An 18359-nucleotide genomic window follows, 5' to 3' on the forward strand; every position below is an offset into this window, starting at 1 on the left:
GGTCTTTTCCAAAATAGAATGGGGCACATCCAATATTCACCAATGACCCTCCCTGATATGAATGTATTATTTTTATTTACAGTGTGGCCAGCTTTCATTATTTTATCATTGGTCTTGTGATTTTTCTTAAAGCCCCAGCTGTTGGAACCATGATATTACATGAGAATCTCAGCTTTCATTTAAAAAACAAAGTACACTTCGTCCCTCATGGCTGCAGAGTACAGCTGGAAAATGTCAACCCTAATGGCTTAAACCCCAGAGGGGCAAATACCAAGAACCTAACGTTTACTTTTTTTTCTTTTTTAATCTCATGATTTTAAAGCCAGGTTTGTGATGTGTGTGTGTCAGGCTCATGAGTTTTGAACTTTGGGGTTGGCGATACAGTGTTACCAATGCACATGCCAGTTTTGCAGAATGTAGTGTTTAAAAGAGCTTGCCACCTAACTCAGGCAGAGTAGATCAAATTAACTAGCAACCAATTAAGTGCAGATCATTGTGATAAATTAAGACAGATTTCCATGAGTTTATACATCAGGCAGAGCTTGGTATGAGCAAGACAATGAACTTTCTTTGAACTTAGTAGCCCTTACATAAAGTATTCAAATGTAATTTTTTCTGCCCAGTGTCAATTTATTTCCATTACTGTATATTCATCCCATTACTGGCTCCCCCTGCTGGTTAAAATGAAAAAATAGCAATTCATGGTTTTACCTTTTACTAACTGCGCTGCTGGAGAAGGATAATTATTTTGGTATTCAGAGTAGCAGCCGTGTTAGTCTCTATCCGCAAAAAGAAAAGGAGTACTTGTGGCACTTTAGAGACTAACAAATTTATTTGAGCATAAGCTTTCGTGAGCTACAGCTCACTTCATCGGATGCATACCTGCATGCACCCAATGAAGTGAGCTGTAGCTCACAAAAGCTTATGCTCAAATAAATTTGTTAGTCTCTAAGATGCCACAAGTACTCCATTTCATATTTTGGTATTGAAAATCATGGGCTCCTATTCTCTTGCAGCTGCTGGGGAGTCTGCACAGACTAATTATTAGAATGGACCAGTGAAAGTTGGGATTGCTGGGTTCTAGACCTTGCTTTGTCACTTATTAGCAATGGGCTTGCTCCATCACCCACTGAAATCAGTGGAAAAACTCCCATTGATATCAGTAGACGTTGTATGAGGCCTTGTGTGACCTCAGAAAAAGTCACATAACTTCTCCATGTGTTGGTTTCACCACTGGTAAATTGGGGATAATAATGTAAACTTGCAAGGTTGTTGTGAGGCTATTAATTACAGCCCTAGGAAGCTAGCAACAGTGATATTGATTGGGGGACAGGGACATACTTTTTAATCCCATGAAACTGGGCACACACTGTTTTTTGTGTATATATATGGACTGTCAATTAATTGCAGTTAACACAAGCGATTAACACAAAACAAATTAAATTAAAAAATAGTTATGATTAATCACAGTTTTAATCACAGTTTTAATCACACTGTTAATAATGGAATACCTATTTAAATGCATTATAAATATTTTGGATGTTTGTCTACATTTTCAAATATTTTGATTTCAATTACAACACGAAATACAAAATATACAGTGCTCACTTTATATTATTTTTTATTACAAGTATTTGCACAGTAAAATAAAAAGGATCCAAAGCAGTGCAGACTAATGCACCTTCATTTGCATCATCTGAGTCAGATGCCACCAACAGAAATTAACACATTTTTTTTAATCATCAGCATGAAAGCATGTCCTCTGGTACGGAGGTCCAAGCATGAAGGGTCATACACAGGGCCGGTGCAAGGATATTTTGCGCCCTAGGCGAAACTTCCACCTTGCGCGCCCCCCCCCTTCCCCCTTCCCTCGTACTGCTTCACTACGGTACAAAGTGGCAATGACAATATCAATATGACTAATTTCAACAACCTACACACGCATATTCGCACATAAACATATACACTCAAATACTTAACATACACACACAATTGACACAAAGTATTAGCGAAATGATGCAGCAGCACTTGCCAGAGTCTTAAATCTGAAACAACTCAACAAAAATAGTTAGCCTCAGTTGACAACCTCCGAAAACTAGTAAACTTAGCATTATAAACAGCCTGTCAGAACGGGTAATGGCTGTGCATGACGAGAAAAATTACATCACACACACACGTTCTGGGTACCCAGAGGGGGAGGTTTCCATGTTTGGTAACTATAATGCCTCATGGTGCCCGCTTGTCTCTGCATTGACCAGCTGTGGCTCCAGGTGAGCACTTCCCATAGAAATCCTGAGATGGGTAAACTGCCCCAAGAAATTTTAAAATGTCCTGGACCAAATGTAGAATAAGGGGGGCAGGCAGGGGTCTCCAAGGCTGCTTGCTATGGAGAGCTGGGGCACCAGCGGGAAGGCTGCAGGGGGCACACGGGGAGGCAGCGGCAGGTACCCAGGTACCCTCAGGCTTTGGGCAAGGAGTCCCGCTCCATCCCCCTAGTGCCCACCTGCAGCTCCCATCTGGTCTTGCCACGGCCCTGCTCCGCAAAGGGTCCCGCCTTAGAGGGACGAACCTGGCCCACCTCGCTGGCCCGCGGGGGCTGTGCTCTGCCCCAGAGCAGGCTGGGCCCTGCGCTCCCCATGGGCTGGATTAACTTTTTGTGGGCCCGGCACCAAACATATTTGTGGCCCCCCCGGGGAATGAAGAGGCTAGAGGCAAGAGCACAGCAGGCAGGGTGGATTTGATTTAAATCATGACTTAAATCACTAGTTAGGAAGACTTGATTTAATCTTGGGTTTCTACATAAAAGTGCATTCTTGTTGGTTGTTATAACCTTAATACATATTCTTCACAACACAGAGAGATGTAGGTTTCATTTTTAGAAGGTACACACTATACATTTTTAAACCATGATTTATTTTGAAAACTTTTCAGATGAGTATTACAGCTATATCAATCATTCATTTTCTGATTGGTTATTTCATTTAACAAAGATAATTGAAGCAGATATTTATGAAGTCATTGGGAGGTGAACTATCTCCAATTCAAGAGGTTAATCATTAATATTTGGAGGATTTTCTTACCAGGCTGTATTAGGAGGAGAACACCACCAGACGGACATTTAAATTGTTTTACTTAACTAAAACAACAAAGTTAAGTATTCTGGATTTTTTTCTTCAACTGCAAACATAATATTTTAACAAAAAAGCATTTGTCCCTCACTTCTCACATTTATCTCCAGACTTCTTCTCCTTGTCCAGATCTATTTTGCCCCCAACAATCTTCTATTCATTGAACTTTTTGAAACTTTTCACTTTTAAAGAGAGGTAAGGGATTGACCTTGTGTACACAAATTTACAGAGGGACAATAGAGTTGAGGTCTGTTATTTCTCACCCCTATATATTATTTATTTATTTTATTTAAAAACATTTTTGCTGTTAACAAGCATGTTACCTCTGGAGACGCAAATCCACAGTTTGAGAACTGCAAAACTAAGCATCTCTGATGGTATCCTCTAGACTGAGCACTGACTCCCATGGGGTAGATAGAAAAATTAACCTATATAATCTATACAGGAGCCTTTGGAACCCCATAAGATTGGGTCCCTAATCCATGAACTATTAGAACTCATTTACAAAACTTTTCTTAAACATTACATGAATATATTGTCTCATACTGTAGAATTAGAATTTATAATCCCTATTCCATGATATAATGTATCTTAATTAAAACTATTTTAGATAGTTTTTTCCCTCAAAAATCCGATTTAAATTTAAAAAATCCAATTTTTTTATTTTTTTTAAAAAGTCATTGATTTTTATCCACCCTGACAGCTGGGCATAGTCCGGGGGAAGGATTGGTCCCCAGCTGGAGCAAGGCAGGGGCCAGGGGCAAGATGAGCACATTGGGTCATGGGGGGAGGATCAGTCCCTGCTGACTGGAGCAAGGCAGGGGCTGGGGACAAAAGCACAGCGGGGCGGGAGCTAGGGTTGGTCCTTGGAGTAAGGGAGGGGCCGGGAGTAAACTGCAAGCGCAGCAGGACTGGGGAGGGGGTAAACAGGATCCCCCCCTCACCCCTGCCCACATAGAGCAGGTACCTACCTTCTCCCCAGTTCTAGCCCATTCTCTTCGTCTCTCTCTGCACAGAGCTGAGAGTGGGAGTGCAGGGTCTGGGAGGGAGTTAGGATGTAGGAGCAGGCTGGGGGTTGGGGTGCAAGGTCTGGCCAGGAGCTAGAATGAGGGAGGGGGCTCAGGGTTGGGGCAGGAGGTTTGGGTGTGGAGAGCTTACCTGGGGCAGCTCCCATTCGGTGCAAGGGGTGCAGGTGGATATCTGCAGCAGGGTGTGCAGGAGCTCCTGTTTGGTGCTCAGGATGGGGGTGGCGATGTGCAGGAGTCAGGGCATGAGGTGGGGGGGGCTGGATATATGTAGGGGTCCAGGAGTCAGGACTGGGGGCTGGGTGTGTGTGAGGGGGTTCAGGAGTCAGGGCATAGGGTGTGGGGCAGCTGGGTATTTGTGGGGGGTGCAGGAGTCAGGGATGGGGTTCTGGGAGGGTGCAGGAGTCAGGGCAGAGGGCTGGGGGTGTGTGAGTGGGGTGCAGGAGTCAGGGAAGAGGGATGGGAGGGTGCAAAGGGGATGCAGGAGTCAGGGCTGGGTGTGTGTGAGGAGGGTGCAGGAGTCAGGGCTGGGGTCATGTGCGGGGGTGCAGGGGTGAGGGCTGGGGAGGTGTGAGGGGGGTGCAGGAATCAGGGCAGAGGCCTGGGGGGTGGAGAGTCAGGGCAGAGGGCTGGGGGTGTGGGCTAGGGTCATGGGGATGCTCCCAGCCCCCTGCCCTGAGCGGCTGATGGCAGGGGGCTGGAGGGGATATGTCCCAATTCCACCCCTTTCCCCAAGGCCCCGCCCCTACCTCTTCTCCGCTTCCTCACGCTCCCTCTGGAGGGCAACAGCTGATTGGTGGCAGGGAGGGAGAGGAAGTGAGAGGGGGAGGCGGGAACCCAGCACAGCTGGGGGAAGAGGTGTGGGAGGGGGGAGCTTGGCTGCCAGCACAGCCTGCCCTGTTGGAGCAGGACAGAGCCCCAGGAGCCGCAGTACCAAGCTTCTGCCCCGCAGGGGAGAGAGGGGGATGGAGAAGAGCGGCCGCTGGGGTCCCTTCAGAGTGTGGGCCTGGCACCATAGCTGGCGCCATGGTAAATCTGCTACTGCCTGCGGTGCTGCCCTGCCTGCCGCAGTGAAAGCTGCGCCCAGGCCAGGCCCCGCCCTGCCAGTCTGTCCCCCGGCTCCATGCGCTGCGCGGCAGCCAGACAGCACCCGTGCTCGTCGGAGAGAAGACAAGTTAAAATGTAAAAAAAATTTGGGGCACCGCTTTTTGGTGACCCCAAATCTTGGCGCCCTAGGCGATCGCCGAGTTTGCCTAATGGTTGCACTGGCCCTGGGCATACAAATGTTTGGCATATCTGGCACAGAAATACCTTGCAATGCTGGCTACAACACTTTCTCACTTTCAGGTGACATTGTAAATAAGAAGCAGGCAGCATTATCCCCTGCAAATGTAAACAAACTTGTTTGTCTTACTAATTGGCTGAACAAGAAGTAGGACTGAGTGGACTTGTAGGCTCTAAAGTTTTACATTCTTTTGTTTTTAAGTGCAGTTATGTAAAAAAAAAATCTACATTTGTAAGCTGCATTTTCATGATAAAGAGACTGCACTACAATACTTGTATGAAGTGAATTGAAAAATACTTTCTTTTATCTTTTTATATGGCGAATATTTGTAATAAAATAAGATAAAATGAGCACTGTACACTTTGTATTCTAGGTTGTAACTGAAATCAATGTTTGAAAATGTAGAAAAACATCCAAAATATTTATAATATATTTAAATTGGTATTCTATTATTAAGTGTGATTAAAATTGTGATTAATTTCAACTATTTTTCTCATGATTAATTGCAATTATTTTTTAATCATTTGACAGCTGTAATATCTATCTATCTATATCTATATAGCCATTGTTTATTTTCATTTTGTCACAAAAGCACTTATCCACAGATTTAAAATACACAAACACTTAGAGATTAAGGAACAAAAACACCGGGGACTTTAATATCTATGTACTCCATAAGAGAGGGACTTTCTAGGCACAGTTTGCATGTATTTTCCCAGGATCCAGGTCTAACTCAGTTAATTGAGGACAGAGGATTATGTGGCGTCCCAGTGAAGTCAGTGGGGCTGCACAAGAGGAAGGGACCACACCTGGAAATTGCATCAGGCCCAACTTAAGTCACGTAAGCTGACAGGAACCATTTTGTTTCTGTTTTTTCATGAGAGGGCAAATACATTCTTACTGTGAGGCTACTTCTCTCTCCAGCCCATGGGAAAATGCCATTTGCACAAACATTTAAGAAGAAAAGCCATGTTAGAGGAGGATAGGTCATAGAAGGACCTGATCCTGACTGGGGCTGAGTGTCCCAGACTCACTGATCCCAGTGGAAACTGCAGGTACTATGCTCACACAGTTTTCAGGGTAACTGTGTTGAAAAACATAGGACAAAGGGCCAGCTGCCAAGAGGAAGCCCCCTGCACAGTGGCATTGAAGCTCACAAGATGGGGGCCTGCTACACTGGATTTGTGCATGCAGCTTCATTGTTCTCTGCTCAAATGCTTCTCAGTGGCTCCCGACTGGACCCAGGCTGCTGTGGGACAACAAGCACCACACTTGGCACGTCCCACAGCTCCCTCGTGCAGATTCTCAGGATCACGCCCTAAATGACCACACTGAACAAGACACAATTAGGGCCCCTCTAGGGCTCACACAAACCTGCGCACGGCGGGAATGTCCTCACCTCCCAAGAAAGCTATTCCCGGCCCTGCCTGGCCCCACCGATGCAGACAGCTTCTTGCTGTTGCCACAGCAACAGTTCTCTGTGTGCCACCTTCACTCTCCTCCGGATTCCAGGGAAGGCTGACATCACGGAATGGCTCTGCCCAGCCAGCTGAGGGACCAGGCCTGCTGCCAAGGGTTCCAGGGTGCACAATGCCACTGAGGCTGGAAGTTAGAGGGAAATCACTGGTGAATATGGCTGGAGGAATCATCAAAGCCTTATGATGCCAGCCTGCATCTCCTGACACTAACCTTTAGGGAAGGGATTTAAAAGCCATTTCCAAACCCTTGGTATCATGTCAGTGAGCTTTCTTTAAAATTCCTCTCAGGTCAGTGATGTCTCTGGGAGTCACACAAGATTTTGGACTAGACTGTGCATAGCCACTAAGCAGGGGCCTGACTGCAAGTGAATGGGAGTCTTGCTACTGTGTCTGACCCAAGAACAAGAAAAGGGATATGCAGTGTTGTTGTAGCCGAGTCAGCCCCAAGATATTGGAGAGACAAGGTGGGTGAGGTAATATCTTTTATTGGATCAATTTCTGTTCTCTGGTTGAGAATAGAAGTTGGTCCAGTAAAAGATACTACCTCACACACCTTGTCCCAAGAAAAGGAATGGCAGCACACCACATAGCAACCTGCCACCTCATTGGGAATGGACAGTAATGACCAATAGATGCAAGGGATCCAGCCCCAAACACAGTGTGGCCCCATTCGTGGGTGGGTTGTACCTGCCATAATAGATACCTGAGGGGGTCTGTCTTTTTTTTTTTAAACACTTTGACACTATTTGCATAGCTTTTCATGGCAATAAAGTCTCCTTGAATTGAAATGAAGTTGACTTTAGTGGACTTTGGATCAGGACCCAGGTGAGCAAGAGGGTTGTAAGACACATGAAGCTTCTCTCCTTCTGCCCATTCCCACCGTGTCGGGGTGCAGTCACAATCCCTACAGCACACAGACTGCTCCCTCCCACTGCCCACTTGATATGCAAGACATGCTAAAAGCAATGAGGAGGAGGAGGAGACGGGAGTAGCGTTGGCTGATCACAAAAAAGGGCACACACCACACCAGTTTCCTCAGGATGGTGCAGCATCTGCACACTGCGGGCTTCCGGAGCAACTTCTGTGGTGGAGCAGAACTCACCCTAGGCAGAGTGATATATAAACTTCACAATCGAACCTCCCCAAGTGAGTGTAACTCATCAAAAAGGAAGGGAGTTGAATCCACTCCATTTATTTAACAAATTAAGGAGATGCTGAGTTTGCGATGCAATTTTAACAAGATAGCACTTTGCATTCTTAGGTTGCCTCATCAAGGGATCACAAAGCACTATGCAATCATTGATTAAACCTCACAACCATCCCACTTTCAAGACAAAATTGCTAGGCTGGGGATGAGTCATAAGATTGTAATGCTACCTTAGCACCTGGAGATTCAAAGGAATAATGTTTCACAGATCCCAAAAGTGAATTCAGGACCCATAGGCAGCTGTAATTGCAGGACGCCTTGTGAAAAGCTATATAATCCTGACAATAATGAGGTGACAGTCTTTCCTGTGAGATAGATGTTATACTATCTCCATTTTACAGGCTGGGGAAACCAAGGCACAAAGCAATTTAATGACTTGCCCACGACCATACAGCAAGTCGGGGCTCTGAACCAGGAACAGAATCCAGGAATCCTGACTCCCAGTTTCCTGCTCTAATCATCAGGAAATACTTCTGTTTATTCACATCAATGCACATTGAATTCCCAGAGCCTAGTGAAACTGATATAATAATTGATAATCAGTCATTGAGCTGATAAGGGCTGACTGATCTGCCCCACATTTGTTTTGAAATGGGTTGTCATGCTTAAGAAGGGGCATAAGTCTTTGTAGAATCAGAGTCCAATTGAAGTACCCTGAGATGAGGCCTTGCAACTGCTCGTCTTTCATTTTTGACCCAACACAAATCTGCTGTTCTCTCACCAGTGTTATTGCTTGGTGTGGAGATGAGAATTGTCTTGAGTCATTCTGAGCATCTTAAGTTATTCTGATAGGCAAAGAATAAAAAACACAACACACTTGTTGCAGAGGTTGCAATTTGTAGGGTACTTTAACATTCTTTGGGAGGAATGGTGCTCCAGAAATGTAAAATATTATTAGTTCAGGTTTACTTAGGCTGCTGGATTGTGCTGGAATGTTGGACTAATCCCCGAGTTCCGTACCTGGCTCTGTCACTAACTCACTGTGTGATCATGGGCCAGTCATGTAAATTGTCCATGCCTCCATTTCCTCATCTGTAGAATAGGGATAATAATCCCTACCTAGCAAACAATAAGAAATCCCACCTGTCCCCAAAATTTCCAAATCCCACCTGTCCCCAAAATTTTTTAAACATTCCACTTTAAATAAGTGAAAATGTGCCAAGCTCCTTAATTATGGATCCTAATGTATCCTGAACACACCTACAAATTTGGAATGTTTAAAAAAATGTGTGACCCTGCATTTTAGTATTCTGAATTCTTGTCATCAGGAGTGCTGAGTCATTAAGCCACATTTGGTGACATTTTTGCACTGTGGTTTGGTGGCACTTACCGTGATATGGCTATGCTTTACCCCAACATGGTGATGGTTCATTGGGATGTTTCTCCACAACAGTTCGTTGTGACTCTTTATCGTGACACAGTGACACTTCACTGTGATGTGGTGCCACTTTGCTATGATGCTTTCCTGTGGCCTGGTGATGCTCTGTTATGGCATTATGACCCTTTGGTGTGACATTTCTCCATGACACACTGCCATGATGGAGGGATGCATTGCTGTGAGGTGAATGCTTCTCCAGGACACTATGATACTTGGTGGTGACCCATTGCCATGACACAGTGACACATGACAGTGACCCATTACCATTCCACGTGGTGGTAACTGTTGCCATGATGCTTTGCCATGACACAGTGACTCTTGACAGTGACCTGTTACCATGACACTTAGTGGTGGACAGTTGCCATGACACAGTGACTCTTGGCAGTGATCCGTTACCACACCACTTGGTGGTAGCTGCTGCCATGATGCTTTGCCATGACACAGTGACACTTAGTGGTGACCTGCTACCATGACACTTTGCCGTGACACTTGGTGGTGATCGTTGCCGTGACACAGCGACACTTGACAGTAGGGTTGCCAACATTTCAAAAAAAAAAGGGACTGTTTTCTTAGCACTCCTGCCCCACTCCTCCTCCCGCCATTATCATCATCATCATCATTATTATTAATCAATCATCATCAGTAATAAGCAGTACTCACCTACATTCGCATGGGGTATTTCTTGCTGCTTTTTGCAGCACTCAAAAACTCCCGATCTTGTTCAGAGATGAAAAAATAAAGGACATCCTTGTAATAAGGGACTGGCGGCCACCTTAGTTGGCGGTGACCCACTGCCAAGGGGCTTTACATGTGGGGACTCAGCCGTGACAACTCAGGGCGATACCAGCGCAGTCTGCTGCCATGACGGTCAGGCGTCCACCTTCAGCCTCGTCCCGCCATTGGGCCCCCTGAGCCCCAATCCCCGGCGGAGGAAAGCGGGAGGGCCGGTTTGAGGCCGGAACAGTGGTGTCTGCGGCTGCGGTTCCGGGGGGAAGGCTGGGGAGAACGGACCGAGTCCTCTTGGCTGAGCCGACGGGCTGAAGGGGCTGGTTACTCGCTGTTCCGGGACCCGCAGCACCAGCCGCAGCCCCAGCGCCGGCAGGCCCAGACCCAGACCCCGCGCCCGTGAGTGACGGGGCGGGGGTCCGGGTCCCTCTTCCGCCGGCTACACTCTCCCAGGCGGCGGCGGCGGCGGCTCCTTCAGGGGCAGACTCCCCTCCCCTGTTCGAGCGAGGGGTCAGGCCTCCTCAAGGGATGGCGGGGAGCCGGGGGCCCGGGCCGGGGGGCTGGGACTTGGGGGGGCGAGGTGCAGGGGGATGATGGGGGAGGTGCAGGGTCGGGGCTGGGGGGAGTAGTAGCGGGGAGAGTAGGGCGATGATGGGGGAGAGGTTCCAGGGGTGCGGGGCTGGGGGAGGAGCAGGGGACCTGGGGTGCAGGGTCGGGGCTGGGGGAAGGAGGAGCAGGGGCGGAGCGCGGTGCAGGCTGGCGGGGGGAGGAGCTGGGTACAGGCTCGGAGCAGGGGGAAGGAGATGGGAGGAGGAGCAGGGGACCTGGGGTGCAGGGTCGGGCCTCTGAGAGGAGCTGGGGAGCAGGATCGGGGTTGGGGGGGAGGGGCTTTCCATTTTCCACTGTAATACCTTAAAATTCCCAATGCATCCGTTTGCCCCACCCCCACCCCCCCGACTGGTTGGGAATAGACAGTGGGTCACGCTGGAGCCTTGTATGTGTCTCTAGGGTACTGATGGTGTCGGAGTGCCCCTCCCATCCTGGGCACACCATACTGCCTTGCAAATGTGAACAAATTATCCAGCATCACGGTGAGATGAATACCTTATTTTGGGGAGAGTCTCAGAGGCACAGATGGCAGTTGGGGGCCCATTCATATTGGAAGTCAATACATTTAAGTTCTTAACTGCTGTTTGTGCCTTTGACATTCCCTCCCCTCCCCCAGTGTTACAGATGGGGAAATAGAGGCATAGAGATTTAAACCTTATTGATATGGTATGAGGAGTGATGATGCACCTAGGGGCCTGATCCAGTATTTTTTTGGAGGTCGGGGGATACAGGGAATAATGTTGTTTAAGTTGCTTTTCTATATTTCAGCAACATTATTTCCTAGTTCTCTTGCCGACTTCTTTTCGTTTCATGTCGCGTCTTATGCATGACATGATGCAAAAGGAAGGCGTCATATCAGGAGGTGATAGAAAACCAGCTATGCTTATCCACGAAAACAGCAACATATTTCTGCTATATAGCTATATCTGTGTATATCCTGGAGCTGGGGCCATTATGGGAGAGTAAAGAACACTATTAATTGAATGAAACAACAAACGGGACAAAGTATTACCTCGTGTTACTATCCCAGTGAGGACATTAAATCAGGGACATTGTAGCAAAATTGTACAGAAATTTCTTTTTTTATATATTTTGGGGAGATTAATTCTGACACAAACACAAAAGGACTGTGAAGAACCTAGCCTTAGTCCCTTTACAAAATGCCTGCAGCATGCTGTGAACATCTTCTATTCACATTGCTGTAAACGGGTTAGGTATGGACATGCCTGTTTATCTAAATGTATACAGGTGATTCGTGACATCCGATACTGTTAACCTTGTAGTGGAATGATCTTTATAATTCCCTGAAGTCCCTTCCTGCATGTGAAAAGTGTTTCATGCGTGGCATCGGAGTTATGTGCTCTCTACACCCCTCAGGAATAGGTTCCAAATGATTTATTAGTCACATTTATTAGCAAATAATAAATAGGTACTGATAATTTGAGAAGCCTGCAAAACTAAAAATAGCAAATCTAAACATCATCTTGATTAATCAACAACCTCACTAGGGCAAAATATTAAATTTTCCCTATGCGTTCATAATATATCATGTTGATGGACTATACATATGATTGTTTCTTGATCTTACCATATAAGATTTTTATAAATTAGGCTGCAAAAACAATATGTAAAGCTAAACCTTTAATATATACAGGAGTTAGGGAATTATTATTATTATGCCCATTGTACAATAAAAAGCTGAAGCACAGAGATTGGTCATAAAGGAAATCTGTGACAGAGCAGAGAATTGAGTCCAGATCTCCTGAGTTCCTGTCTGGTGCCTTAACCACAAGACCATCCTTTTGAAGCTTTTTTCATATGCTGAGGATATCTGCTCTTGTAGGTGGTATAATTTACTGCTTTCCAGTCTCCTGGCAGTGTTGTGCATCTTAAATTGTTTTTGTTTGATTCTTAGGTGATATAGAATTAGAAAGTATTGTTATACTGCTCTCGCTTCTTGAGTTCAAATGTTAAAGGCTATTATGAAACACCACAGTACAGAAAATACTGTTTCCGTAAAGTTTAGTTTATATATTGGCTTGATGTTCCTATTTTAAAAGAAACATGAACATTGCACTTCTTTTTTGTACCTACTATAGATTTTTTACCTACTAAGATTGAAAAGTTAGAGAGCATTTTAATAGATTTTTTTTTCATTTGCATATTTGACTGTGCTTTTTCTTAGTCAGTGTTATGGTCTCCCCTATCAGTCAGCTTCTTGCTTGCTGAAAAGACCTTAATGATTATTAAAAGGGGAACAGGGGTGGGGGGGAGAGAGTAATATAAAGAAGCTTCACATGTCATTTAAAGGATGCTGTATCAGAAACCGGAGTTTCATTATATTAGTCATTTTTAAAAATAATCTAGTTGACAAATGTTCCTGTAAAAAGAGGCTGTATTCAGCATTAGAATTGGAAGTCTGACGAGTACAAAGTATGTAACTATTGCTTCTATGAAAAAGTAAATATACATTTAATAGAAGTGAAAGTGAGTTACAGTATTATGCAACTTCATCTATTTATTCTGTGGATATATGGCTTTGTTAGCATTCCTCTTACCTCTGGGACATACAGTTGTCCAGACCTAAACCTGATCGTATACGTCAGTGCTGTACTGTTTAATGAGTGCCATCTTTTTCTCATAAGTGTGTGAAGTATAAATATCTCCTGGCACTTTTTTGGAAGTGTAGAGAGAGATATCCCATTCCCCACCCCCTGGTGTCCTAGATAACCTTTCCTTCCTTGATAAAATTGTTTAGGGTGTCCAGTGTAGTATGCAGTTTACTGAATGCATGATGGGTATCACATTTGCCTACACCATCACTGTGCTAAATGTATTAAACTCATTATTTGTAAGGTGCTTAACTTTTCTTCTGTCTTATTCTCTGCAACCCAACCATTTCTTAGCAAGATTGTAAATTTTGAAGCTGGATAAGGGCTTGAAGTCATACTATTTGGGTATGGTTAGTTATTCTTTGTATCATGGTGAAGAGCTAAAATAGGACATACTTTCACTTTTGTCATTCTTTCTTTTTCCTTAGGTCAGGTCTTGAAGTGTATGGTGCAGGCTTCTCTTCACGGTGCATGGACGGAAAGCCAATGCGCAGGTAAGGTGCAGAACAAGAAATGATTCTTCTCTGATCAAAATCTGACAATTGGTATTGAGTTGATTTTGTAAGTAGCTAGCCCATAACATGTTTATTTGAGGTGTGTATTCTAGAACTAAGAATATTTATTTTAATTGGCAAAACTAAACATCTGTTAACATGAATATGCTGTTTGAGAAAGGAAAGTATAGAAGATGTGTTGCCATAATCATCCATTTTAGAATAGTTCACTATGTTGCTGAAAAAATGTACTTTGGACCATGTATTTTATGGTGTGATTATACCAATATTTCCTCATGAACCATCTAGCAGTATTTCTTAAACCTAATCGTGCTCCTGATGTGCATTAGTGTGACCTTTACTGTAGACTCCAGTTCTCTACAGGCTGAGGGGATTTGTCTCTTATTTGTGGATACTAATTGCATCTACTGTAATGGGCTGTGGACACATCTGCAATCTCTTCTTGTGTAATGCTGACATCAGCTATGTCAGAAACATACTCTGTCCTGCAAAGGAAAGAAGAATTGTGTTTGTTAAAAAGAGACATTGACCAGCCTGTTTGACATGAATTATATCTGCCCATTTTGATTATTTTAATACTGAGTGTGCCATAGTTATGCTTTATAGCAGATATGTTTCTGTATCTTTAAACAGACTGCCTACAAAAAGCCTATCTGTGTTTTGCGTGGTTGAGAATCACTTTTCAAAGGTATTGGACAACCAACACTCATGAATGTCACCTAGCCTGATATGCTGGTTGAGTCCATTAGGTCAAAATATCTGTTGGAAGTGGGGAAAACTTATTAGATGCATGCTGATAATCACATAAACATTACAGTAGGAAAAGAGGTGGGATTTTAGCATAAGCCACTTTGTATTATTAATACAAATATTAATAAAAAAAGGGATATTAATTAAAAAAGGGATATTAATTACTGCGTTTGCAGAAACAAGTACTAACCTAAACTTGGTTGTGTAACAGGGTGGTAGGAATTGCATTGTGTAATAGCTCAGTAATGTCATTCTACAAACCCTTATTGAGTTAAATGAACCCCTCAATAAGCAGAAAAAGATTATCTAGGCTACTGGTTCAGTTAAGCTAATAAATGCATCCTGGGACGTGACACAAGTGTCATTGTAGCCATGTATCATTTTGCTGAGACAAGGAGACTGATTTAGGCTATGAAGGGACACAGTTGGCTGTCTGCTGTGAGGTGTTTTTTTTCCTCAGAGGATGGACTGAATAATCTACCAGATATTTCTATCTTCTGCAGTGGGGGCTGTTTAAACAGTTTTTAGCAACCATAAGGACACATCTATTCTATTCAGGTTCTTGTACTGCCCTCAACACTGTAATACCTGAATGCTTTCCCTAAGTGTATAAAGCAGTGTGATAAGCATTTGCTATGTGTGGTTCTCTTCCCCCCTCCCTTTTTTTTTTTTTGTGCAAGGGGAAAAAATATGTGAGGTTTTTTAATTGATTCTGCATTTATTTTGGCTGCTGTGCTGTGTGACAAGGAATGGGAAGTGTTGAGGTTTGAAGTTGTTTTTAGATTCTGTGGAAGTTCATTTCTCAGCCTTAGCTCCGTCTCCTACACAGACAAGTTTACCCTGGCAATGGACAGTTCCATTGTGCCTGAGCAGCAGAATTGTCTATCACGGTCCTAATCCTGGAACATTAGGCAAATTTTTTTAGATATACTGGGTCCAGACCTCTTGCACCTTGAAGAGAAGGACAGAGATCTTGAGTTTGACTCAGTGTTCTATAGGAAGCTAGTAGAGAGAACAGATGACAGTTATGTGCTAATGCTAACTTGTGTTGTTGAGGTGTTGTGCTGTGTACTAACTGGAGTTTCCTAAGACCTGACAGCTTCATGTCCAAGTATATTGTATTGCTGTAGTCCAACCAGAAGCTGACACTGGCATGGATCTTTTGGGGACAGGGGCCTCCTGATCTTTTGCATATCTCAGGGAGCTCTGTGTGGGCCATTAGGTTCCTGTTTTGTTTGTTATCCTATTGCTTATTTGCTTCCAAAATGTATTTCAAATAAATCTTGCTATGAAATCAATCTATTGGGGAAGCATTTACTTTTATACTTAATCAATGTCCTGCAGACATAGTAGCACCTTGTGTGATGGTCTTGTAAGAGCTCACAAGCAAAGTGGCGTTGGGCTGTGTCATTACTTCAATAGATGATTTTGGTAGGCCTGTATAGAAAGTATCCAGCCTTTAGAGCAGAGGTGGGCCAACTGTGGCCCACGGGACCGTCCTGCCCGGCCCTGAGCTCCTGGCCCAGGAGGCTAGCCCCCAGCCCCTCCCTTGCTATTCCCCCTCCCCCGCAGCCTCACCTCACTGCGCCACTGGTGCAATGCTCTGGGCTGCATGGCTGCAGAGCCCAGCCTGACCCAGTGCTCTGTGCTGTGCGGCTGCCTGTCCTGGTGCAGCCGCGCCGCCAGCCACCAGTGCTCCAGGCAGCGTGGTAAGGGGGCAGGTTGGATAGAGGGCAGGGGAGTTTGGGGGGTGGTCAGGGGCCGGGAGTGTGGATAGGGGTCAGGGCGGTCAGAGGGCGGGGAACAGGGGGGTTGAATGGGGGCAGGGGTGGCAGTCAAGAAGGAGAGGAGGGGTTGGATGGGGCAGTTAGGGGCTGGGGTTCTGGCGGCAGTCAGGGGACCGAGAGCTGGGGGGGTGGATGGGTGGGGTCCCCGGGGGGCTGTCAGGGAACAGGGGGGGTTGGATGGGGCAGGACTCCTGGGGGGGCCGTCAGGGGGCGAGAAGCAGGGGGAGTCGGCTATGGGGGGGGCTGGCCCATGCCTGGCTATTTAGGGAGGCACAGCCTCCCCTAACCCTCCATACAATTTCAGAAACCCGATGCTGCCCTCAGGCCAAAAGGCTTCCCCGCCTCTGCTTTAGAGGGAACTGGTTAAAACTGTCATCCTTGAGCAAAGAAAGAATCTCAGGTATGGGTTTTCACTGCAGTGATTACACTGGAGGAATGAGATGAAGTTAATTAAAGATTAAATTGTAGTTTGAGGAAGGCTGTTGCTTCTCACTGGGGAAGTCAGCCAGCTGCATGGACTGGGATCTCATCTGAGTAAAATTAGCTGCAGAAGACATAGAAACCTTATTAAAAGACTCAGGCTGCAGAGCCTCATTGGCTTTTTTCTTTCTGCTTATAGATAATCTCATAGTAGTGAAACTGACTTAATTGATTTTAATTAACTAAGATAAGAGAATTGTCATAGTAAGCGGTGTAAATCATGACAGATAAACTGGATTATTACAATTATTTAATTTTTAATAATCTAGGGTATTAGTATCAGGTTTTTGAAAAGTGCTTGTTCACAACACATAACTGTAAACTGATAATGTCCCACTGTGACGAAGTGGGACTGTTCTTAATGTTTTCTCTGAACGCTGTAGGGGTGCCTCAGTTTCCCCTATGCATTTCTTAAGTCTCTAGGTGGTGGAATAAGGGAGTGTAATTGTTGCAGAACAAAGGGCCAGTGTATGTAAATGGCTGATACTCTGTTTCCTGGCAACTGATGGCCTGGGCCTTTTCCCCCCTGCAAGGTGATAGCTAAAGGGTTGGAGAACAAAGGAATCAGGTGACCTCCTGGCCTGGGAAAGGGACAAAGCCCAGAGGAGGAGAGGCTGGAGGATGAGTCGGTTTGGGCTGGCTGGGGACGTAGAATGAAGTGCAGACATGGTTGTCTGGGTCACTGCCCCCCAAAATGGACCCGGATGAGGGGTCCTGTTCTCTGTACCTACAAGCTCTGTTTTAGACCATGTTCCTGTCATCTAATAAACCTGTTTTACTAGCTGGCTAAGAGTCATGTCTGACTGCGAAGTTGGAGGGCAGGACCCTCTGGCTTCCCCAGGACCCCGCCTGGGCTGGCTCGCTGTGGGAAGTGCATGGAGGGGCAGAGGATGCTGAATGCTCTGAGGTCAGACCCAGGAAGGTGGAAGCTCTGTGAGCTTTTTGCCCTGAAGACACTCTGCTCACAGAGAGGAGACTTCACCTGAGTCCTGACTGGCTTCATAGGGCGCAGTTCCAGAGCCTCATCTGGGGACTCTGTGACAGCCTTTAAACCCCAACATTTGTGAAGGGCAGGGACACTGTTTTGTTTCCACTGTTGATGACTAGAGTTAGTACTCTGCTCCCAGAAGCCTCCACTGAACATCTAGTTGATCCAGTGCATAGTGTTGAAGATTTAATAGATGGTATTCACGGTCGATACTGAACTAATGTCCCAGCATGTTGTGCGTGGGCGCTGTGCTGTTGGAGGTAACTTATTCTGGCTGAGACATAAAATCAAATTCCTTGTGTTCTGAAAATCCCATGACAGATCTAGGAATTGGTAGCCTGGTGTACACACCAAATTCCAACTCTGATATTTATATTCTTCAAACTGAAAT

General features: G+C 45.3%; 2 protein-coding genes across 6 annotated transcripts in view; one reads left to right on the forward strand and one right to left on the reverse strand.

The window, feature by feature from the left end:
• The window catches only part of ANKRD45 (ankyrin repeat domain 45), a 28255-nt gene extending 17548 nt beyond the window's left edge, over positions 1-10707 (reverse strand). For 2 of the 4 annotated variants that reach the window (XM_073356395.1, XM_073356394.1), the window contains exons 1-2: positions 10166-10707; positions 6838-7040 (exon numbers count right to left, since the gene is read on the reverse strand). In XM_073356395.1, coding sequence (XP_073212496.1) covers positions 6838-7040; positions 10166-10173 — 211 coding nt within the window. In that variant the 5' untranslated portion in view covers positions 10174-10707. Of the gene's footprint in view, positions 1-6812; positions 7041-10165 lie in introns of those variants that run through there. The other 2 variants (XM_073356393.1, XM_073356396.1) reach the window with 2 other exon arrangements.
• The window catches only part of KLHL20 (kelch like family member 20), a 37226-nt gene continuing 29348 nt past the window's right edge, over positions 10482-18359 (forward strand). The window contains exons 1-3 of one of the 2 annotated variants that reach the window (XM_073356392.1): positions 10494-10626; positions 11236-11318; positions 13877-13942. In XM_073356392.1, the coding sequence (XP_073212493.1) occupies positions 13920-13942 (23 nt within the window). In that variant the 5' untranslated portion in view covers positions 10494-10626; positions 11236-11318; positions 13877-13919. Of the gene's footprint in view, positions 10627-11235; positions 11319-13876; positions 13943-18359 lie in introns of both variants that reach the window. The other variant, XM_073356391.1, reaches the window with a different exon arrangement.

Source organism: Lepidochelys kempii, chromosome 8 (assembly GCF_965140265.1).
Source record: "Lepidochelys kempii isolate rLepKem1 chromosome 8, rLepKem1.hap2, whole genome shotgun sequence".
Taxonomy (NCBI): Eukaryota; Metazoa; Chordata; order Testudines; family Cheloniidae; genus Lepidochelys; species Lepidochelys kempii.